At 42.4% G+C, this 25,063-nt stretch overlaps 1 protein-coding gene across 1 annotated transcript; it reads left to right on the top strand.

The window, feature by feature from the left end:
* Positions 1–19: 19 nt before the first annotated feature.
* Positions 20–24,510, top strand: SRD5A1 (steroid 5 alpha-reductase 1). The gene is made up of 5 exons (XM_076330306.1): positions 20–278; positions 2,406–2,572; positions 15,712–15,813; positions 17,983–18,133; positions 21,994–24,510. Exons 1-5 carry the CDS (start codon positions 94–96, stop codon positions 22,058–22,060), a joined length of 672 nt encoding a protein of 223 aa, XP_076186421.1. The 5' UTR covers positions 20–93; the 3' UTR covers positions 22,061–24,510.
* Positions 24,511–25,063: the final 553 nt, after the last annotated feature.

A 25,063-nucleotide genomic window follows, 5' to 3' on the forward strand; every position in this document is an offset into this window, starting at 1 on the left:
TCGGGCCCGGAGGAGCAGCGGCTGCTGGAGCTCCTCTCCTACGGGCTGGTGGCGCTGGGCGCCGCCTCCGCTCTGCTGCTCTGCTTCATCCCCATGCCCTACGGCCGGTACTCCTCGCGGCGCTTCGGTTGGCTGGTGCCCGCCCGCCCCGCCTGGGCGCTGCAGGAGCTGCCCTCCCTTCTCGTCCCGCTCGGGCTCGCCGCCTGCGGCGGGGCGGCCGCCGCCGCCTGGCCCAACCTTCTGCTGCTGGGCTGCTTCGTCGTGCACTACGCGCACAGGTGCGGCTCTTCGGCCGGGGCGGGGGGGGGGGCTCCTGCGCTGGAGCGCTCGGCTGGGCGCCTCCCTTCGGGTGCTCCCGCTCGGGCTTGCCCGAAAAGCGGGGGGGTGGCTGATGGCAGGAGGAGCGCAGGTCTGTGGCGGTTGGGGGTCAATCTTGATAGAAGCGCCTGACTGCCGTTATCCGGCTGCAGGGATTGAGGTTCTGCTGTTCAGTAACTGTAACTATTTACTCTAATAATCTCTAAAGTATTTTCTGCTTCTCTACATTAAGTTATTCTATGCTTTTGCATGAGCTGAGCAAGTAATTGTGGCGGTGCGGTGCTTCCTGCTTTGTTTTGCTGCAGTGTGGTGTGCAGTGGAGTGCTACGGCGCCTTTTGGAAATGGCATAAAAATGGAGTGTTGGGTGCCCCCTCAGTGTGCCGTGTCATCTGTACGCGACAGCTGTAGCTCTTGTGATGACCCCCGTTTAAGCGATGACTGGACCGGGTGGTCTTAAGGACGGTGTTCCAACAGGGGAAGTTCAGCTCTGGATGCTGATATAATGTAACTTTAATACTGTGAAACAGTAGCTATTTTCCAATTATATCTTCTGACATAGTGTTCCTTTCAGGAGTTGGACTGGTTGCGGGTCCCTTCCAGCTCAGGATATTCAATGATTCGTTAAAATGCGGCAAAGCTGAGGCCGGGTGCCCCGTGTTGCCACGTAGTCAACGGTATTTGGTTGTTTTGTATAACTGCTCGGGAGAAGGCAGCTTAGCTGGAGCTCAGATAAGATTTTGCTGTTCCCTTCAAGTCATTGACAATAGTTACTGGTAACGCTCCACAAGTAACTTTGCCACCATACTAATACAGCAGAGATAGATTTGTCAGGCTGACTTTAAGCAGAGTGTGTGGCTGTCTGCCAGTGCTTATCGCAAGAGGCTGTTAGCTTTTGACCCAAAAGCATTCCACGTCCTCGCGGTCGAGAGGGATGCAACGTATGGTTGGCCTGGTGGCTGACTGGCTTTGCAAACCCAGGAGTGTGTCTTTACTCTCTCTTTTTCCATTTTTAAGAGTAAAGAGGTTAGCTTTGGCATGGGATCTTAACTCATCCTCAATATCTGGGAAAAGCTAGAAACGCAAGGCAAGGGTTTCTACAGAAAGCTGAGCCGTACCGCAGTTTCTTTTTTCCAGTTGTTTATTGCTATTGCCGGACTGAGGGACTGTTCTGTAGGTGAATGTAGACTGGAAGAGACCTCTGTTATCCAATTCCATTTGTTGTAATGTAGCTGGCTTTAAATAACCATACTAATGAATTTGTTACACTTTCTTGAAAGCTGTTACGGCTTTGCATCCTCTGGAAAGGCTCCTTTGAAGCAGTGGTCCCCCAGGTAGCTGGAAAACACGTGAAGAACACTCAGGCTTCAATAATCCTGCTCCTGTATCATGACCTATTGTAATTAAATCGATAGGTGATAGGGAGCTGGCTAGTTACATGGGGCAGAGCACAGAAACATTCACCTGTTTTTCTTGTTTGGAGCTTGTTTGTTTGCTCACGTAATCCCTTGGGAAAAGCAATCAAGATTCCTTTCCCAAATGGGATGGCAGTTGTGGATTTGTCATGTCTTTAACAGGTGTCATAGGGTAGACCAAGATTGTCAAGGCAAAGCAATTAATGTTTTTAAGTGACTTTTAGGGCAAGGAGGAAACTGAGCTCAATTAGGTTAATTTTAAGGGGATTGACTTTCCTCCCTGGAAGTGCTGGTGGGTTTGGTGTAGAGACTGTGAAACCTGGCTCGTTTCAGAAGGCTTGATGATACCACTGAGGATTTAGGAACAAAGGAGGTCAAAAATACACTGTATTTAACATCAGTTGCCTTCACTGCTCTGTCAAAGTAATTGCCTTGGATACAAAATTCAAAAATTCTGTCAGAAAGGGAGAGAGGACTGATCTTGTAATTCCGATTAGGCAACAGAATTAATGTTTAGGTGTTAAAGCAAGTGTAACTATCCTTCTGAACTGGGATCGAAGACTCCGCTGAGAATGTGAAAAGCAGGATAATATGGACTATGGATTGCAGTTTTGGACATCGAAAGTATCTTTTCTGTTTGATAATGCAACAATTTGTTTCCTTGTTCACTATAGGGCACTCATATTTCCTCTTCTGATCAGGGAAGGAAAACCAACACCATTTTTCACTTTTGTGCTAGCGCTTCTGTTCTGTGTTTACAATGGATACTTGCAAGGCCGAAGCTTAAGCAACTATGCAAAATACCCTTCAGGATGGTTAAAAGATCCATGTTTCATTACAGGTGAGTTAAAACATGTTATGGGAACTTTAGGTGTAGTTTTCCTTTGTCTTCACAGCTTTTTATTTTTTATTATAATTTTATAGTATCTTCAATCCCATTTTATAACTTTTCTCATAGTTAATTGTCTTGTTTGCTGTAGCTGGAAGCCTTTTAACCTTTTTTATTTTAGAACTGTGAACTGACACTTCTTCCCACAATGTCAGTGCTCGATGAGCTGACTGTCATCTTTGTTCTTTAACACCGAAGTAAATACAAGTCATGTATTTTTTTTTCAATATAGGAACTTGAGGCCTTAAATGGAACCAGCAGCATACAGGTTTAGAACAGACAAAGCAGGTCTTCCACATAACATGTAGATTAAACTGAAATCCTTTGTTTCTTGATGTCGTAGGTACTAAAGGTTTGTATGCGGTCAAACAGAAGTGAACAAATTCATGGAGTAAAAAATCCAGTAAGGGAAGCTGCTAAATAGCAAGATATCACTTCTAATGCCAAAAGTCCTTGGTGTTAGGATATTTACACATGTGTGCACACCACATGTGTGTGCACACACGTGCACCGACCCATCCACCCTCAGAATAAGAGTGGGCTTTGTCAAAGAACAAAACTGGCCCACAAGGAAGGGGGTGGAGGGGTTGATCATTCGCTCCTCTCAGGAAGTGGGGTTACAGTTATACTTGGAGCCATGTATATGATGAAAAGGCTAAGATGTTTAGTGACAAAGTATTGTCTTTGCCCTATTTTTTGTTTCCTAGGCATCTACTTTTGCCTACTGTCAAAAACATAGTATCATTTTCCAAGGAAAAATTTACAGAAAGATGTTTTTGATAAACCAGAATATTTTGCCTTGTCAGTCAAAGGCAGAATACTGGGCAGTGTGGATCCTTGATCTGTGCTGTTCTTGTTATTCTGAAGCCAGAGCAAGTTAGTGTTTCTCCCAGATTTCTCAAGCCTTGTACAGCAAGAGTAAGAAGTTTTTCTTTATTGCAGTGTTATTGCGGATGATAATAGAGGACCACTGTGCTAAATGCTGTCATGACTATATGATTGAAGAAATTTAAATCAAAATATATTCTCTTGTCAAGATTAGGAGGCAGTACTGCTTGTGCTCTAAAAATGGAGAAATTGAGGTGCAAGGGAATGACTTCAGTGGGTGCTAGGCACTTGGATATACTTGAAATTCTCTTGGTACTTTTGCAATTCCAGTTGTCTTAAACTTGGATCCAACAAAAAACTGATTAAAACAGCTGTTGATTAAAACTGAGGCAATGCAGACTTTGTTTCCAGTGTCCTAGTTTAGTACCTTAATCAAAAGATATCTCAATACAGTGCTGTAAAGAAATCATGAGTCAGGAGCCATAAATCAATTCTTCCTTACTGAAAGATCTTAAAAAAAAAAATTAAGCTATTAAGACTGTTGCTCAGGTTTCCTTGGGGTTTTTTTGAGTTTCAAGGATTTCTGAAAGATGTGAATGTATAAATGATAATAGTTAGGTCCATCTGCATTCAAATATGAATACTTTTGTGTATGAATTAGTTTGGCTTGGGTTTGTTTTTTTTATTTTGGTGGTTTTTTTCTTCAAATACCAGTTTAGAATATCTGCTTATATGTATTTATTTCCAGTACTGCGAATCATAAGCAAAGTGTTGCTTTCATGACTATTCTAAGTCAAAATATTGCTTTAAAAAGTTATCCTGAAAACTAAGAAAGTGAAGATTCCTGGTATATGTAGCAACTATTTTAATAGTGTCACTTGCTGGCTTTTTTGAGACTGTTATGACAATAAATCTTTAGATGAAGTTTGGCATGGCTATGAAACAGCCAAACCTAAGACTTCGTGTTTCTTATTCCTGTAACTAGAATATCTTTTGGGCTTTTTTGTTTTTGTTTTGTTGTGCACATCAACATAATTGGAACATAGTGGATATTTAAAATTGCTATTTGGTATTCATCCCAGATAGGTACCTCCAAATATCTGCAGTTTATGCTTGTAGCTTTGGTCAACTCAATATAGCACTTCTGCATTTGTACACTGGATACTCTCTGAACAGCCAGACTATTATGTTCTAGTTCTTCAAAAACATCTGGCAGTGTCTTTAAGCTTCTGTTTAAAATGACTAAAAAATAATTGAGTAGAAGATCAGAAAATAACAATAGCAAGAAAGCATATTTGCTGAGGGCTAGCAAGATATTTCTTCAGTCTATATGAAGTTACATGTGGAAGAGAAATGGGAGAGTGTCCACAAGTAGCAGCCAAACAAGGTTTAATAATGTCCTGGTTTTGGCAGGGATAGAGTTAATTTCCTTCCTAGTGGCTGGTACAGTGCTGGGTTTTGGATTTAGGATGAGAACAAAGTTGATAACACACTGATGTTTTAGTTGTTGCTGAGCAGTGCTTACACTAGCCAAGGACTTCTTAGTTTTCCATGCTCTACTGACTGAGAAGGCTGGAGGTGCACAAGAAGCTGGGAGGGGGCACAGCCAGGACAGCTGACCCCAACAGGCCCAAGGGACATTCCATACCATGTGACGTCATGCTCAGTACATAAACTGGGGAAAGCTGGCCGGGGGGGCCGCTGCTCGGGGACTGGCTGGGCATCGGTCGGCGGGTGGTGAGCAATTGCATTGTGCATCACTTGCTTTGTGTATTATTAGTATTATTATCTTATTACCGTATTATTATCTTATTACCGTATTATTATCTTATTATCGCATTATTATCTTATTATCGTAGTATTTCAATTATTAAACTGTTTTTATCTCAACCCGTGAGTCTTTCTCACTTGTGCTCTTCCAATTCTTTCCCCCATCCCACCGGGTGGGGGGGAGTGAGCGAGCGGCTGCGTGGTGCTCAGTTGCTGACTGAAGTTAAACCACAACAGTCCTTTTTGGCGCCCAACGTGGGGCACGAAGGGTTTGAGATAATAACAGATTAACCGGAGTGTATTAAGGAACTTATATCTGTTAATAGTTGTGGGTCACAATGTTGGTTTCTCTGTTCTCGATATTGATTTGTATAATCTGCATCGCGCTCTTTTTCCTGCTGTACATGTTAAAGATTGGTGTTGGGTTTTGCAGTTTGCTGTGGTCTGCAGTGAATAGTGATGTCTCGCTTGTGAGGTTTGTTTTTAGAACATTGACCTTGACGTTAGTGTGGTATGTAAACTTCGCAATGAAGCCGTTACTGTACCACGGAGACCATTTCGTGGAGACAACTAGCAATTGCAGTAACTTTTCTGAGAGTTTTTTTACGGAGGAAATACAGAATGGCAGTGTTACTACCTTCTTCTATAATGTTTCCTCCTTCATTACAGTAACTTTTCAGTACCTTGAACAGCCTTGGGTAGTTAAAATACTTCTATTGGTACTTCTTGGGAATACTGTTTCAGTTTTGTCTAAAGTTGGTAAGCAATTTAAGAATATCATCCAGAGATCTGCCCCAAAGCCAAATAGTTATGAGTGGCAGGGTGTGTGGGACAAGATGGGCCTAGGCCAATGGGCACCCCCAGTGTTTTGGGACTTCACTCCTGAGCAAGTGCAGAATCCTGAAGAGTTAGTAGAATATTTGGACAAAGTATGCTGTCACCCTGGCAACTCCAGAGAGATGCAGATCATTGCAACGTGCTGGGGCCTGGCCCATGCCTACCAAGCCCTGTTCAACACCATTCAGTGCCCTCAAAGGGAAGGGAAGGTCTCTGGCTCTGACAGTAAAACGACACGCACTGCGGCCACTCAGACCCGGGCAACGCACCCTGCGGCCACTCCGACCCCAGCGACAGGCCGTGCAGCCACTCAGACCCCGGCGACATGCACTGCGGCCACTCCAACCCCGGCAACAGGCCCTGTGGCTGAACCAAAGAGCCAACCTGTGCTGGTATCCGTCACCCCTGTACACAAGAAGAAATTTTGGAAGTGGAAGTCGGCTCGTTTAGTAAGGGAGGAAGAAGCTTCTAAAAGGGAAGCAGAGGAAGAACTGTACGACTACCCTGGAGAAGGGCCATCACGAGAATGGGAGGAGGAGACCCGGCCGCTGATCGGGGAGGAGGAAGAGGAAGAACTCATAAATGAGGCAGTGACCACCCGATCCCTATCCCTGAGTGAGCTGCGAGATATACGAAAAGATTTCAGCCGTCGTCCAGGTGAGCATATTGTCACCTGGCTGCTCCGATGTTGGGATAATGGAGTCAGTAGCCTAGAATTAGAGGGTAGGGAAGCCAAGCAGCTGGGATCCCTTTCTAGGGAAGGGGGCATTGATAAAGCAATTGGAAAAGGGACACGTATCCTCAGCCTTTGGAGGCAACTCTTGTCAAGCGTGAAGGAAAGGTATCCCTTTAAGGAAGATGTCATATGTCGCCCAAGCAAATGGGCCACCATGGAGAAGGGTATCCAGTTTCTGAGAGAATTAGCTGTGCTGGAGGTGATTTATGATGACCTGAACAATGAACAACTATCCAAAGATCCAGACGAAGTCAAGTGCACACAACCCATGGGGCGGAAGTTTATAAGGAGCTCACCATCGTCATAGGCCAATTCACTGGCAGTGATGACCTGGAAAGATGGAGAGGAACAAACAGTGGATGAATTGGCTAGTCAACTCCAGCAATATGAGGAAAGTCTCTCTTCCTCCCTCATCTCGGCTGTGGAAAAACTGTCCCAGGAGATCCAGCAACTCAGAGAGGATAGGTCCTACTCCTCATCTGTACGGACCAGTATCTCAGCTATTAGGAGTCAGCGTTCTTTTGCTCGAGAGAGAGAATATAAAGGGTACACACCACAGGGCACCCTATGGTTTTACCTGCGTGACCACGGAGAGGACATGAGGAAGTGGGATGGGAAACCTACCGCAGCCCTAGGGGCATGGGTACGCGAATTGCAAGGGAAAACAATCACAGAAAGAGGTTCTTCCAGGAAAATTGCTGCTCCAGTTTCCAGCGGGCAGTTCCCCAGAGAGAGTAGAAGGGCTGATCTTACTCCTGATCTTAATGAAGAAACTTCTGACCCGTATGTACAAGAAATGAGTACTGTGATGAGGATTAGAGGGGCCCTGCCTCCAGCCAGGGGGAGGAAAGGGACAACCGGGTTTACTGGACTGTGTGGATTCGGTGGCCTGGCACGTCAGACCCACAGAAGTATAAGGCTCTGGTAGACACCGGTGCACAGTGTACCCTAATGCCATCAAGATATATAGGGACAGAACCCATCTGTATTTCTGGGGTGACGGGGGGATCCCAACAGCTAACTGTATTGGAAGCCGAAGTGAGTCTAACTGGGAATGGGTGGCAGAAGCACCCCATTGTGACTGGCCCAGATGCTCCGTGCATCCTTGGCATAGACTACCTCAGGAGAGGGTATTTCAAGGACCCAAAAGGGTACCGGTGGGCTTTTGGTATAGCTGCCTTGGAGATAGAGGAAATTAAACAGCTGTCCACCTTGCCTGGTCTCTCGGAGGACCCCTCTGTTGTGGGGTTGCCGAAGGTCGAAGACCAACAGGTGCCAATCGCTACCACCACGGTGCGCTGGTGGCAATATTGCACCAACTGAGACTCCCTGATTCCCATCCATGAGCTGATTCGTCGACTGGAGAGCCCAGGAGTGATCAGCAAGACTCGCTAACCCTTTAACAGTCCCATATGGCCGGTGCAGAAGTCTAATGGAGAGTGGAGACTGACAGTAGACTATCGTGGCCTAAATGAAGTCACGCCACTGCTGAGTGCTGCTGTGCCAGACATGCTAGAACTTCAATACGAATTGGAATCAAAGGCAGCCAAGTGGTATGCCACAGTTGATATTGCTAATGCGTTTTTCTCAATCCCTTTGGCAGCAGAGTGCAGCCACAGTTTGCTTTCACTTGGAGGGGTGTTCAGTACACCTGGAACCGACTGCCCCAGGGGTGGAAACACAGCCCTACCATTTGCCATGGACTGATCCAGACTGCACTGGAACAGGGTGGAGCTCCAGAACACCTGCAATACATTGATGACATCATCGTGTGGGGCAACACAGCAGGAGAAGTTTTTGAGAAAGGGAAGGAAATAGTCCAAATCCTGCTGAAGGCCGGTTTTGCCATAAAATAAAGTAAGGTCAAGGGACCTGCACAGGAGATCCAGTTTTTAGGAATAAAATGGCAAGATGGACATCGTCAGATCCCAATGGATGTGATCAACAAAATAACAGCCATGTCTCCACCAACTAGCAAAAAGGAAACACAAGCTTTCTTAGGCGTTGTGGGTTTTTGGAGAATGCATATTCCAAATTACAGTCTGATTGTAAACCCTCTCTATCAAGTGACCCAAAAGAAGAATGATTTCAAATGGGGCCCTGAGCAATGACAAGCTTTTGAACAAATTAAAGAGGAGATAGTTCACGCAGTAGCCCTGGGGCCAGTCCGGGCAGGACAAGATGTAAAAAAATGTGCTCTACACCACAGCCGGGGAGAACGGCCCTACCTGGAGCCTCTGGCAGAAAGCACCAGGGGAGACTCGAGGTCGACCCCTAGGGTTTTGGAGTCGGGGATACAGAGGATCCGAGGCCCGCTACGCTCCAACTGAGAGAGAGATACTGGCAGGCTATGAAGGGGTTCGAGCAGCTTCAGACATGATCAGTGCTGAAGCGCAGCTCCTCCTGGCACCCCGACTGCCAGTGCTGGGCTGGATGTTCAGAGGGAGGATCTCCTGCACACATCATGCAACTGATGCTACGTGGAGTAAGTGGGTTGCACTGATCACACAACGGGCTCAAATAGGAAACCCCAGTTGCCCAGGAATCCTGGAAATGATCATGGATTGGCCAGAGGGCAAAGATTTTGGAATATCGCCAGAGGAGGAGGTGACGCGTGCTGAGGAGGCCCCAATGTATAATGAACTACCAGAAAATGAGAAGCAATATGCCCTGTTCACTGATGGGTCCTGTCGTCTTGTGGGAAAGCATTGGAGGTGGAAGGCTGCTGTATGGAGTCCTATGCGACAAGTTGTAGAAACGGCTGAAGGAGAAGGTGAATCGAGCCAATTTGCAGAAGTAAAGGCCATCCAGCTGGCTTTAGACATTGCCGACCGAGAAAAGTGGCCAGTGCTCTATCTCTATACTGACTCCTGGATGGTGGCAAATGCCCTGTGGGGGTGGTTGCAGCAATGGAAGCAGAGCAACTGGCAGCGCAGAGGCAAACCCATCTGGGCTGCCACATTGTGGCAAGATATTGCTGCCCGGGTGGAGAACCTGGTTGTAAAAGTCCGTCACGTAGATGCTCACATACCCAAGAGTCGGGCCACTGAAGGATGTCAAAACAACCAGCAGGTGGATCAGGCTGCTGAGATTGAAGTGGCTCAGGTGGATCTGGACTGGCAACATAAGGGTGAATTATTTCTAGCTCGGTGGGCCCATGACACCTCAGGCCACCAAGGAAGAGATGCAACATACAGATGGGCTCGTGATCGAGGGGTGGACTTGACCATGGACACTATAGCCCAGGTTATCCATGAATGTGAAACATGCGCTGCAATCAAGCAAGCCAAGCAGTTAAAGCCTCTCTGGTATGGAGGATGGTGGCTGAAATATAAATATGGGGAGGCCTGGCAGATTGATTATATCACACTCCCACAAACACGCCACGGCAAGCGCCACGTGCTTACAATGGTGGAGGCAACCACCGGATGGCTGGAAACATATCCTGTGCCCCATGCCACTGCCCGGAACACTATCCTGGGCCTTGAAAAGCAAGTCCTATGGTGACATGGCACCCCAGAAAGAATTGAGTCAGACAATGGGACTCATTTCCAAAACAACCTCATAGACACCTGGGCCAAAGAGCACGGCATTGAGTGGGTGTATCACATCCCCTATCATGCACCAGCTTCTGGGAAAACTGAATGATACAATGGACTGTTAACGACTACACTGAGAGCAATGGGTGGCGGGACGTTCAAACATTGGGATACGCATTTAGCAAAGGCCACCTGGTTAGTCAACACTAGGGGATCTGCCAATCGAGCAGGCCCTGCCCAGTCAGAACTTTTACGTACTGTAGATGGGAATAAAGTCCCTGTAGTGCACATAAAAAATATGTTGGGGAAAACAGTTTGGGTTATTTCTGCCTCGGGCAAAGGCAAACCCATCCGTGGGATTGCTTTTGCTCAAGGACCTGGGTGCACTTGGTGGATAATGCGGAAGGATGGGGAAGTCCGATGTGTACCTCAAGGGGATTTGATTTTGGGTGAGAATAGCCAATGATCTGAATGTTGATCATGTGATGTTAACTATTATAACTATAATTAGTACTTATACTAATAATACACAGATATACTAATAACATTAGTATGGCATATAATATTATTACAATAAGAATCCCCCAGACTAATGAAGAATAACTTCAGTGAAACCAAGCAAAGCACGGTGATGATGGTACCAGAACTGACTTCAACATGAAACAATCCAACACCACATACCATCTCCATTTTTCCTGCCCTGAAAGATTATTATGACAGATGGAGCCCGAAGTCATGGACTAAATGAACTCACTGAACGTTTTAGAGGGATGGCCCACAGACTAAGGGAATGATATCTGTGTGTGTGTATATATATAGAAAAAAAGGGGGTGGTGATAAATGAAAATGTACTGGAAAATATGAGACTTGAGCATGACGCAGATGGTATAGAATAAGGGGTGGATATTGTCCTGGTTTCGGCAGGGATAGAGTTAATTTCCTTCCTAGTAGCTGGTACAGTGCTGTGTTTTGGATTTAGGATGAGAACAAAGTTGGTAACACACTGATGTTTTAGTTGTTGCTAAGCAGTGCTTACACTGGTCAAGGACTTTTCAGCTTCCCATGCTCTACTGACTGAGAAGGCTGGAGGTGCACAAGAAGCTGGGAGGGGGCACAGCCAAACTGGCCCAAGGGACATTCCATACCATGTGACGTCATGCTCAGTACATAAACTGGGGAAAGCTGGCCGGGGGGGCCGCTGCTCGGGGGCTGGCTGGGCATCGGTCGGCGGGTGGTGAGCAATTGTACTGTGCATCACTTGCTTTGTGTAGTAGTATTATTATTATTATCTTATTATTATTATTATCATTTTATTTCAATTATTAAACTCTTTTTATCTCAACCCACAAGTTTTTCTCACTCTTACTCTTCCAATTCTCTCCCCCATCCCACCGGGTGGGGGGGAGTGAGCGAGCGGCTGTGTGGCGCTCAGTTGCCGACTGAGGTTAAACCATGACAAGTAGTTGGAAGCTGAAATGAGATAAATTTGCAGCAAAGACGGAAATTTGGAGAAGTGAGGAGGCTGATTAACCATCATGGTGGGAGGTTTCAAACAACTGATGTGTTCTCTGTGGAGCCTTAGTATACAGATTGACTGTCTGTTTTCAGATGTTTAGGAGTTAATCCTGGGAAAGCAATATCTTATATCTACACCAGCAATTGATTTGGAACAGCAGTACAGTTTTGATGTGGTTCCCTCATGGTTTCTGCGGACTGTGTGTTGGTTTAGTTCAGAGCAGTGAACCCATCTGTTTTCAGAGGAAATGGAAATGTTCTGCTTCAAATGCAGTACAACACTTGATAAAACCACGAGCTTGCAAAGCAATGTGGGAACAACTTCAAACTTTTAGCATGTACCTTATGCACGTGTGCCAATAAAAAGCTTGTGAACTTACCAAGAGTACCCATGATACCCTGAAGCAGTGAATGCTACAAACAGGGGCATATGCACCTGTGTTTCACTCTTGGGCTCTTTCCTAATCTGTCTGCAGTGCTAGTTGGAAACTCCTTCCTTCTTTTGCTTGCTTTAGCTTCATCAAACCCTTTGTAGTATGCCATGTGTCTCTTATTACTCCTTTAAATCTCCATTCAACTACTTCCTTCTAATGTTGATGGCTAACCCTTCTGTGCATCAAAACACTTTTCTTCGCAGCAGCTGCGAAGCAGAGCAGTACCTATAACTCAGAAGGTGCAGGTGACAGAACATCAGCACCTAGTCCGTTGCATGAGGCTTTTTATCTGGCAGTCAGGCAACCAAGCACACCTCATGCCACCTCTGCTCTCTACACAGGACAGACATGAAGAGAGCATGGGCATTGTCCATATCTGGATATGGTCTTGTGACCGAGGGATGTGGGTTAGTCAGTGTCTCTCCTAATATCTATAGGCATCTGGATGTTTCAAATGATCTTGTGCCTTCTTGGAAAGACTAACCATGCGATCTGAGATGAGGGACTGGTTCACCTGAAGTGTCTACCAGGCATTTTCAGTGCAGCTGTAGAAGCTGGCCTTTTGCTGTTTCTATACAGCTTCTTGCACTGCATATTCTTGAAACCTGGAGTGGGGAGGTGAGCCAGACAGCAGTTACCGTACTGTCACTCTGAAATAGCCTGCGGAACAAGAGTAGGTCTTTTTGTGTGAGATTCTATATGGGCGAGGGTGAAGAGGGCACTGGTGCAACAAGGCGCACATACTCTTCTGTTGCACTAGGTTGTTTGGCAATATAGACCTAGTTACTGTCCTTCTTATACAAGTATTCTCCTAGTATGAACCCAGTCCTTAATCTCCAGGTTTATTCTGATGAAAGAAAAAAGCCTCTTGAGTTTAATAGTCTTGTGAGGTCATCTATAGTATGTGGTGCATCCTATGGATCTGAGAATCCACTGGAGCATGCTGTGGCTCCCTTCCTGTTTACATATCCGCTGTTTGCCTTAGGTGGAAGCCAAGTCATGCAGATCGTGGTGCATACCCAGCGTGCAGTCCTAGGGTTCAGCCATGGTGAGAATCTGAGGGCGAGGACAGTGAAGTACAATGCCCACAGAGTATAGGCACAGGGAACGTGGTTATGCAGTACTTCTATGCAGGGGAAAGTGGATCTTCAAACTGAAGAGGGATGCTGTGAAAATAGCCTACATTCATTGGCTTGTTGTCCACGAAGAGAGATTTGATTGTTTCCTTCTGACACGTGGTAGTTTTCAAATAGGAGGGGTAAAAAAATGCACAGAATCAAACTAATCTTCTAGACTAATTGGGCACTCTTAAAGAAAGCTCTAGTCTTTTTGCATTATCTGACAAGTTCTTAGTAGTTCATATACTAATTTACAAACAGATACTAACACAAAATACACAGGTAACATTATCCAAAATTACTGTGGCATTTCAGAGAAGTCAAAGGATCTCTCATTTCCTCTCCCAAGAAATAAACTTATTATTCTTCCTAGAACTGAAACTGACTTTCAGTATAGATTTTTCCTCATGCTAATACTGAAGTAAATTAGCAGAAATATTGTTTACATTTAAGTACCATTAATCTGTGTGCTTGTTAAGAAATTTCCTTTCAAATTATTGTACGGATAGAGATAATGACTTGCTTATTTAGTTGCATGAATAACATCCCTTGTTTTTCAAGGTTTCTCAATCTTCTCCGGCAATTAGCAAATGGATACATAATTACTAACATGAAGAGAAGCAAACTATTTTTGTTGCTGGATGCAGTGGGAGTTCAATATTGTCTGTTCAGATAGACATCTGTTTTGAAGGAAAAAGTTAAAATGATCTGTTTTCCTAAAAGTAGAATTCAACAACGTTTGAATTATTGACCCTGTGTTTTCAAATGTTGTCATTATATGAATTGGTCTGTAAACTCCTCATTACGTTGATCTAATCTATCTCATGATGGTGTAATTACATTGGATATATAGTTGAAAGGATTATGATAAAATTTTACTACAAAAGACACTTTGCGTATGGCATCTACAGACCTTGATTGCTAATGGAAACTTACTGCACTGTGCTGTATGAACGAAAGGTTAAGAAACATGCTTGTTCACATGACCAAATTCTGCTACTAGTCTTGTAATGTCAGCAGATCGTAACAAGCTAATCAAACAACATTTTTGATTTATATAGGTAAATATGGAAAGAGCTTTCACGCAGAAACCTCAATTTCTCTGCAGAGCAGTCATTTCCTCCTAATCCACGTGGAAGCAGACAGCTAGGACCTTTAGGTAAACGCAGCCCACAAGGGATTGAGAGAAGAAAGCTGCCTATCTAACAGCTTGTTTGAGAGGCAAGGTCCACCTACATCTGTAGCTTCACTTCAAAATATAGCTTATCTTGGTAAAGTATACTCTGACAACCTGCTGGTCTTGTCACATGGCCTTATGCAGCTGGATATTCACTTAGTCTCTTTGCCGATGGTCATACTACTGGATTTCTTTGTATTGAAAGAGAACCATCTGAAAGACTCAAGTTATGGGCGCAAAAAGGCAAAGCTGTCTTTATCTGGAGTGTGAAGTGACTTTGTTCTAGAATTACTTCACTAGCATTTACTTGGTAATTTAAATAAAACTCAGTGGCTTTGGAGGAGGATTCAAAGCAATATAATAGATCTACCATCAGACCCCAAATGTTGTCTACTCCTAGCAACAAGAAATGCTGCCTTCAGAGGAAGATAGCATAGGTAACATAGCCAGAGACTCAAAATGGAAGGGTGAAAATACTGAATTTCAGTCCTGAATTCCTTTTGATTTATCCCGTGCAATTATGGCAACAAGACGTAAGGGTGCAGGATGCTACAATAATCTCAGTTTCTATGAAAACCTGGTATAAGTGGTTAAGCCATCTTGCCAAATGACACAAGAGAATAGTAAATGGTGTACAATTCCTTCGCAATTTTATTATTCCTTTTATTGCAAAGAAGTCTGCTATGGAAATGCTGGTGTATTGTTAGTATAAAAAAAAAAGGGGGCGATGACAACACCAACATGTGTCCTTTTGACAGGAATGAGAATGGCTGATTCTTTCAGTGTTTAAAATTTTTATGTATTTGTTTTTCTATGTGGAAGTTAGGGAAATACACAATTACATCTGTATATATGCACATGCATACTTTTATATAAGTCTAGCAACATAAGAATAAACTTTATACTTACAGTACTACTCTTATCTAGAAACCTATTGATTACTGCGAGCTCTGCTGACTGAAGAGCTCAGTGTGGGATTGGGATTATCCAGGATGTCACCAGACTTGCGTATACAGTGTACATTATTACTGCTTTGAGATAATATGCCTAATATGTGATATATAACAGTAGCTTCTTTTCTGATCGAGCACTTCAGCTCAGTGTATTAAAGATACTATTTTAAATATTTCTTTTCAGGTTTTATAGGGTGGTTGATGGGCATGGCAATCAATATTCATTCTGATCACATTCTCAGAAATCTGAGAAAACCAGGGGAAACTGGTTACAAGATACCAAGAGGTGAGTAAAAATGTTACAGAATTTTATATAGCAAAAGAAGCATCTCTCATATGAGGAGAGGCTGAGAGAGCCAGGACTGTTCAGCCTGGAGAAGAGAAGGCTCAGGGGGATCTTACCAATGTATATAAATACCTGATGGGAGGGAACAAAGGAGAGGGAACCAGGCTCTTCTTAGTGGTGCCCAGTGGCAGAACCAGAGGCACTGGGCACAAATTGAAACACATGAAATTCCATCTGAACACATTTTTTTTTGCTGTGAGAGTGGTCAAACGCTGGAACAGGTTGCTCAGAAAGGCTGTGGAGTCTCCATCTGTAGAGATACTCAAAACCTGACTGGACATGGTCCTGGGCAGCCTGCTCTAGCTGACTCTGCTTTAGCTGGGGGCAGTTGGACTAGATGACCTCAAGAGGTTCCTTCCAACCTAAAATGATTCTGTGTAAAGACGACCTTCTAAAGCTTGGTGCATTTTAGGGGAAGTAGTCATTTATGGTAGAGAGGAAGCTGGAAATAGCAGTCTGTTGTCTACCTTAAGAAGATATTTCATCGTGTGGGAAACATTTTATTTTTTTTCCTCTCAAGCCAAGTATTCTGCAGGATCTATTTCATGATATCATGTGGTTTGTGTGAGTCTTTGAATTTCTTGACCAACTTTGACTGTATTTTTAAAAAGGGGTAAAAATGTAACATAGCATTCCACAACTTCTATGAGAATCTGCAGATGGGTGGAGAAAGAAGACTTAAATTATTATCCCAGTAGGGGAGGCAGGCAGAAAGTACTCAGCTACTTATGCAACTGTGTGTGGCTGGCCCATCTTATGTTGTCCCATATATGAAGAGGGAGGGATCTTAGGTAATCAGAGAGCAACAACTACTGCGGTAATGGAGATACTGGGAAGAGAGGACAGAAATCCAGAGGAAGTTAGGCATAAAAGTTCTGGCCTTCATGGGAAAATGGAGAAAATGAAAGTACTTCTTATGGAGCCTGTTGAAGTGTTAATGCTTATTGACACTTCAGGAAGCATTAGACTCTTCCAGGTATATTACACTCAGTGTGAGCAGAAAAATAATAGTTACCTCTGAATTCTGCTGTTTCTCTGAGTTTTTCCTTTAGTTGTTGCCCTCTCTTGGTTTTTAGTGAGATTTTTGTTAATAAAACAAAGAACTAGATATATAAGATGGTAGATTGTTATTTTTCACCAAGAGGATAACTTCATATCTTTAGTAGATGTAAATCCAAGTGCCCATGTAAGAATGTGCTATGTTCACTGTACAAAAAGTTCTGAAGGAAATAAGATGTTATTTGCTGCACAATCAGAAGGAGTTGGTCTTTTTGATATTGCTTATCCAATTTAAGTGCTAGATTTCTGCCTCTCTTTTGTCACAAAAGCAAAGTAATTAAAGCAAGGTCAAAACATGTCCATTATTACACTTGGCAAATATGTTTGGTCTTACTTCACTGATGTGAAGCACATCCTGAGATGTCATCAATTTGTACACTAATGAGGGTGAAAGTTCTTCTTTTATAAAACTCCCAGCAGGTGAGTACTGACTGTTTATGCATAATTGGCTGTAAAACACATGTAACGCAGACCGCCAATTACTTATTTCACTGAGTGTCAGAGCTGAAGTAGTAGACTTGATGGGGGACAGGAACAAAAGGGCAACATGCTTTGAACTAGAGGATAAATTTGGAACTTGAATTCATAATAATAATACTGTTCACAACTACCTTAATTTCTGAAGTACTTAAAGAAATTAAACATTGTATGCTAATTAACCCTAGGAGTATTTTCTCTGGCTTTTAAAGGGGAGCATATTTTCTATATTTACGTATTTTAAAAGAGGTTTAGTTTATGATCAAAGAGCCAGCTTGATATCATTGTTAAATAATTATTTACAGAGGCATGAAATCACTTCTGATACTGGTAAATCTGCTTTTCTTCCATGATTTAAAGAGGGAAAAATGGAGCTGGAGAAGGTCTGTCTTAGAATGAGGTCTGAAGTGATCCCTCATAGTACAGCTTGAACTGAAAAACATTGCTTCTACTGCCTTTAAAATTATATAAATAGACATTGGTGTTATAGCTCTTATTGGACTTACAGTAAAAGATAGCATTGGACATCTCCTTGATTAAGGTGCTTTTAACGTAACTTTGTCCTGCTTTTAGGAGGAATGTTTGAGTATGTCAGTGGAGCCAACTTCTTTGGAGAGATCCTGGAATGGTTTGGGTTTGCCCTTGCCTGCTGCACCATTGAAAGCCTTGCATTTGCGTTGTGTACACTTTTCATCTTGGGTTCAAGGGCAAAACAACACCACCAGTAAGTGTTTGTGTCTTATAATTTCTGTTGTCTCTATGCTACACTTCATTTCCATTTTACAAATTATGCCTCATCCCATAGGGATGTTGCAGAGCAAGTCTTGTGAAAGACTTTGCTACTGCAGTGGAGAATATGATAGAGAATACTCTTTGAGTAGTATTAAGCACTGCAGAATTTCAAGGGGATAGTACTGAGCATACGCACACACAATGTACAATGAGATGGTCAAAATAATGGCTTTTAAATGAACATAGTTCATCCTGGACTTGTAAAGATTCTAGACACATTTGGGAAAATTCTTTACTTGATGATACACTATACTTTCCCTTCCAGCTCGAACTTGTTTCTATAATATTAAATTTTGAAAATCACTCTAATGGCTTCTGTTACAGGCGTCCTTTATAGTCAAGTCTATATCATATTGTCTACAATCAAGTGTATAGACAATATAAAAACAATTCTGGTAGATGATATTTAATAAAGTCTCTGCTCTGTAATTAACAGTGTGACTGCTAATGTACTGTATTCATAATGTGGCTTTCCTGCTAACAGAAGGATCATAGTTTGAGAAGACTTGTTTCTTGAAACAATTCCCTTTAAGAAATAGCACATTTAAAAGAATTTGAACACCTTAATCTTATTTTGGTTATTTTCAGCTTCCTGCTTTGGTTCTCATGCTGAAACTTAGTGGTGTAAGAGGAAATAAGCCTGAATTTATGGAGGAAATAGGCTGAAAAAAATGCCGTTGCTAACAGTGTCAGGGCAGCCATGGCTATGTCTAGTGGAGTCTTGAAAACGTCCAGAAATGGAGTTTTTCTTGTACCTTGTTTGTGGGTGTTCTAGTTCTGTATTACCCTCCCAGTGAACAAGTTTTTCCTACTATCCAACCTGAACCTTCCAAGCCTGTTGCCTGTGACCATCTCTCCTTGTTTTACCACCTTCTATTACTGAGCAGAGTCATAGAATAGCTTAGATGGGGAGGAGCATCTGAAGGATGTCCAATCCAGTCATCTGGTGTGACCTGCTCCAACCAGGGCTAACCTCAAGGCTATACCAGGTTGCCCAGGTCCTCATCCAGTTGAGTTCTGAGTGTCTCTGAGGGTGGAGGTTTCAGCATGTCTCTGGCAAAGCACTGGAACAGGATTTTTCTCATTCTCATGGGGAAGAGGGTTTTTTCCTTATGTCCAGTTGGAATTTTCCATGTTGCAACTTTTATCCCCTGCCACTTGTCCACTTGCTGTGCACCTCCAAGAAGGGTATGGCTCTGTCTTCTCTCTAATATCGCTGTAGGTAGTGGAAGACTGCAATTAGATGTTCTTCTTAACTTCTTTTCCAAGCTGAACAAGCCTAGTACCCTCAACCTTTCCTCTTATATCATATATTCCAGCTATGCAGTCGTCTTAATGACCATCTGCTGGATTCTTCTCCAGTTTGTGGACATCTCTGTTGCACTGTGTCCTGGTTTCGGCTGGGATAGAGTTAATTTTACCTAAGTACAGTAATAGCTTCAGTACAAAGCTCAAATACCAGATTAAGCTCAAGGCCAGTGTTTTAATAAATCTCCCAGGCAAAACATCACTAATCACTGCCGAGCACAGCAAACTGCAAAATCCAACACCAAACTTAACATGTATAGCAAAAAAAGAGCATGATGCAGATCAGATAAACTAATATTGAGAACAGATGAATCAATATTGTAACCTGCAACTGTTAACAGATATAAATTCCTTAATGTGTTCTGGTTAATCTGTTATTATCACAAACCCTTCTTGCCCCATGTTGGATGCCAAAAAAGGACTGTCATGGCTTAACCTCAGCTGGCAACTGAGCAACACACAGCTGCTTGCTCACTGCCCCCGCCCCGGTGAGTGGGGGAGAGAATCGGAAGAGTAAAAGTGAGAAAACTCATGGGTTGAGATAAGAACAGTTTAATAATTGAAATAAAATAAAATAGTAGTAGTAGTAATAATAATGATAAAAGAATACACAAAGCAACTGATGCACAATGCAATTGCTCACCACCCGCCGACCGATGCCCAGCCAGTCCCCGAGCAGCGGCCCCCCCGGCCAGCTCTCCCCCAGTTTATGTACTGAGCATGACGTCACATGGTATGGAATGTCCCTTGGGCCAGTTTGGGTCAGCTGTCCTGGCTGTGCCCCCTCCCAGCTTCTTGTGCACCTCCAGCCTTCTCAGTCGGTAGAGCATGGGGAGCTGAAAAGTCCTTGGCTAGTGTAAGCACTGCTTAGCAACAACTGAAACATGGGTGTGTTACCAACATTGTTCTCATCCTAAATCCAAAACCCAGCACTGTGCCAGCTACTAGGAAGAAAATTAACTCTAGCCCAGCTGAAACCAGGACACACTGGAAGCTGAAAACTGGAGGCAGTAATGTGGATGCAGGCTCTCAACTGCTGAATAGTGGAGAATAAGCACTTCCCTTGACTTGGTGGCTCTATGCTTGTTAAAGCGGGCCAGTATGCAGTTAGTCTTCATCTTTGCAGAGATCCATTACTGACTCATGTTCAACTTGTCCACCAGGATGTCCGTGTCCTTTTGTGCCGAGCTGCTATCTAGCCAGTCCATCTCTGGCCTGCACCTTTGCATGGGGCTACTGCATTCCAGCTGCAAGAGTTCACGTCATTCATAGTTTTGCTCCATTGTCTTAAATAGCTCCCCTTCCGGTACCTGTAGGTAGCAATAACAGGGCCCCTTAGTTTCTTCCTCACCAGACTAAGCAATGCCAGGTTCCTCAGCCTCTCCTCATATATTTATGTTGTTCAGGCTCAAACCAACTCATGGTTGGTTTCCGTCTGTCTTAAGCCTTGACAGAACTTTTTCAGAGCTCTTGACTTACAGGGCGTTATGAAAAGCTAAAGGTTGTTAAAGGAAGTAATTTGCACTAAAGGAAATGCATAAAAATGGAAGAGGGGTACAGAAAAAAAAAAGCAACTAAAAAAAGCAAATCCATATAATTGAAGAAATATTTTGATGTAGTCTGTTTAATTTGAAAAAATAAGAATAAATGACTGAAAAGGATAAATAGTGTAATGCTGGTATCCCACAGCTGCAGGTAATCATGCATTGCATGTTTTGTTCTTTGCTTATTCCAGCTTTGATCTTGCAATTAGCTATTGATAATATGAATACCTGCATCTTTGAGGAGCCCAGATGAAGTTAATTCCTTTTTTTTATTTTAGAGAAGCAGAAGAATAAATATTTGAAAATGGGAGTAAACGTATTTGTTATATAAGGTGACCAGACAAATACTAACATTGGGTAGCACTATGCATTTATTCTTTTAAAATTGTCTGGATTCAAAAATAGTGATGGTTTTTGAGGGGGATTAGCAGTAAGGCTAGTGTAATATTTGTCACATTCAGTTTGATTATCCACATCCTGACTGGAACTGAAGACGTTTTTATCCAGAACAGGACTGTCTGTCATTCCAGTATGTGAAGTAGCCCTTGCTTCCACATAAAGTCATTATACAATTTGACATGTTGTCCCCTTGAATGTTTTTCCCCCCATCTACTTCTAAAATACAAATACTTAGGATGCATAACAACATACATTTTACAACAGACTATTCTTTTCCTGGCTGCTCTAGCCACATCTGTTAGTTTGATTTCCCATTGCTGGCAGCAGTAACTTTGTTTTGTTGTAGTTGGTGATTAGATGTCATTAGGATGAGTGTGGTAAATGGCAGTTTTCTATCTGGAGTAGGTTCTAAAGGCATTTTTTTCTGGTTTGTAGCCAGAAAATATATGGATTAAATTGACCGCAATGTACAATTACTTAATTTCCTCCTCAGCATTTTTGAAGACTCAGTACTCATCACATTTCTGTCTTTGTTTTTCAGATGGTACCTTGAGAAATTTGAAGACTACCCAAAGAGCAGAAAAATTGTGATCCCATTTGTGTACTGAGCTGTGCTTTTAACAATGTTTTTGAAGTGGCTGCTTTTTGTAACAGCTAACGCTTTACAAGTGTTGGCTGGTTAACAACCCACTCTGATCATCACTGTGACAAAGCCTTTGCATCAGTGCTGCTATTAGTTAATGCTTTTCCTCTTAATGAAAACCCAGAATCTGATGGACATGGTGAATAGGAACAGAAAAGCTTTTCCAACAGTGGAGCACCATCATAAATACATTAGGCAGCGTGTCTGAATTCACATCATGGGAAGTACGGTAGAGGACTTCTGATGCTTCCTTTTCTGCCTATACAGGCTTCTGCTGTTTCCACCTGATGTAGCCACGCTGTCCTGAGGATTGTACTGTGAGCCCAATCACCTTCACTGAAATCTGGATGGTGCGTTCTGCCTGTTATTTGCCTGCATACACAAACAGGGTTGATTTTTTTTTTTTTTTTTCTTTCCTTGCCTTCCTAATCCTTTCTTCCCCCCACCTGCATCTCCAGGAGAACCGATGATACAGACCAAGGACATTAGATGAATATAGTTGCTGTTAGGTGAGAGACAGTGTTCTTCCTCCTCTCCGCACTCTTTCACAGATATGGACACTGTATAGATAATACTTAATGCCATTTACATGAACAGCTGTAGTGCTACCTTTCTCAAATAATAGATTGTCATCTACCTCTCAAATTTGATAACTATCTCAATATTCAGTATGTGTTTTCTTACTCAACGCTATTTTTGGAAGGCATTCTTTATTTGGGATTCTTAGGCCGGTCTAGCACTGTTAACAATTGTGTAATGTTTTCTAATTACTTTATAAAAAAATCTTAAGATTTTTACAGTACTATGCTGTTTAAAAAAAAAAAAAATCAAGTGTCTTCTCCTGTTGATAAAGGTCTAGATGATTTTATATTCAAAAATCTGTAAACTTTTAGTGCTGCTTGTTTTATTAATGTCAGTTCTCGCATCCCTACATTTTTCTCCTGAAGTACTCCAGAAGGGTTTCAAAAACATGATGGGATCCCAAGCATACTGACTTTCAAGTTTCAGGCACATCTGTGTCCTTTGCATGCTTGTGATATTAAAGAATTTTTTTAGAATTGCTGAAAAAATCTAAGAGATTCTACAGAAAACGTAAAAAAAACCCAAACAAACAAAACAAAACCAAAAAAACCAAACCCACCCCCCCAAAGCCCCCCTGACAACCAAATAATAATAATAAACAAAAAACAAAAAAACCCCACAAAATCCCCCAAATCTGCTGCTAATATACTTTGGAAATCTATGGAAATCAAACTTTTGTCAAGCGTCTTCTGATCTGTCTACGCTGTGTATGTTGGGTTATGTTCTTCAAAACAAATTGGTAATATAATTTTGTCAGATGCTGAGTTTTCCATTATGGTATTGCAGTAAGCTTTGTCTAAAGCTCAAAATTCTGTCTTTGCTGGTGAGTTACACTGCTGTAGTAATCAAAGTAACATATCTGATGTATATTTAAAATTGTATATATTGGTTTAAAAAAAGTACATTCAGGAAATGGGCAGCGAAAAAGGACTTTGTGACCCAAGCTTCCGCTTAACAGTTGTTTCTTCCTCTTCTCCTTCCTGCCATGTTTATACAGTACTCACTGCACTGAAGTCTTGGCTGTCATTAAGGATTTGTTCAGTGGTGTAAATAAGTGTAAAAAAAATTCTATCATTATTGACTGAAAATAGCCAAAAATAGCCAAAATAGCCAAAGGAAGGAGGGGAGAGAAATAGCTAGTCCTGCAGTGATGATAACTTACTTACAGCTAAGCCATCGGACTGCCAGTTGCTCCTCATAACGTTGACTGGGGTGACTGATCCTGCTCTCAGACAATATCCGAAAAGCCCAGCTTTGGGAGAACATAGGAATACCCATTCCTTTGATGCCAGTGTCATTACTTGATTCTCAAATTGTTTAATAATTTCTTTAGTGTTTACATCTTTCCTTAGTGTTTTACAGGAAGCTTCCCCTGTTGTTTTTGTTATCACACTCTAATTTGACATTTGATCCTAGCTGTCTTGATGAACACTCAATCATGAAGTTCCCTGGGGAGATGGTGGGGAGGATGATTTACCCCTCAATGCTAAAGTGGAGTTAGCAGACAATAAAAGTTCAACAGGATCGCTTAAAGCATATTCTGAAGACAGTTTTAGAAACCTAGTCTCCTATATCTAGATATTTCTAAACCCTATCGCATTCTTGTGGCAGTTTTTTAAATCTTGGTATCTAAATCATCCAGCTATCAAAATCTGTTTTAGGGGAAAAAATACTCTACAGGATTCAAAGAGCACTATTTACTCTAGGTGTTTAAATGCTTGCATAGTTTATGGTGAATTAATATCTCATATCTTTAGGATTATTTGTTAAAAAAATCACTAATGGGACAAACAACCAGTAAAAAATATCTGGCTGCAGCACTTTAGTCTCTAATCTACCACCTCTTTTTTGGTTCTTTTTTTTTGGTCTTTTATGAAAAGGCAAAGATTCTTTTAATAGTAAACAGTGAGAGAAACTGCTCAGTGTTCAGTATGTCTCCTTATATTCAAGAGCTGTAGCTCTCTGTAGTCAGTAGTCTTTATCATTTACGGAAAACTTGTACTGATGCCTCAGCTTTGCTCTGGTGCTATGCTGCTAAATATTTATCTTGACTAAAAGTTTAGCTGGTTTGCTCACATAATGTTAATTTATGGTTTACCTACAGCAGGATGGGGATCTGAAACATGACGCTCTGACAGCTTATCTGTGTTCTTTCTCTTGTTACAGAAATGGAAAAGTAAAGGCCTATGGGATGTGAATGTCAGTGCGTTTAGAAATTCTAGTTCACTGGATTATAAAAAAAAAAAAAGAGAAGAAGATTTTGTTCTTTGTGTGTTTGTTTTATATTCTCATTATACTGTTGGAACCTTCCTTAAGTAAAGTACAGAATTTATTTGAGGCAGTTCATTAGAGCACAAGTCTTCTGAGGAGCGGCTGAGGGAACTGG

This window comes from Aptenodytes patagonicus, chromosome 2, assembly GCF_965638725.1.
Source record: "Aptenodytes patagonicus chromosome 2, bAptPat1.pri.cur, whole genome shotgun sequence".
Lineage (NCBI taxonomy): Eukaryota > Metazoa > Chordata > Aves > Sphenisciformes > Spheniscidae > Aptenodytes > Aptenodytes patagonicus.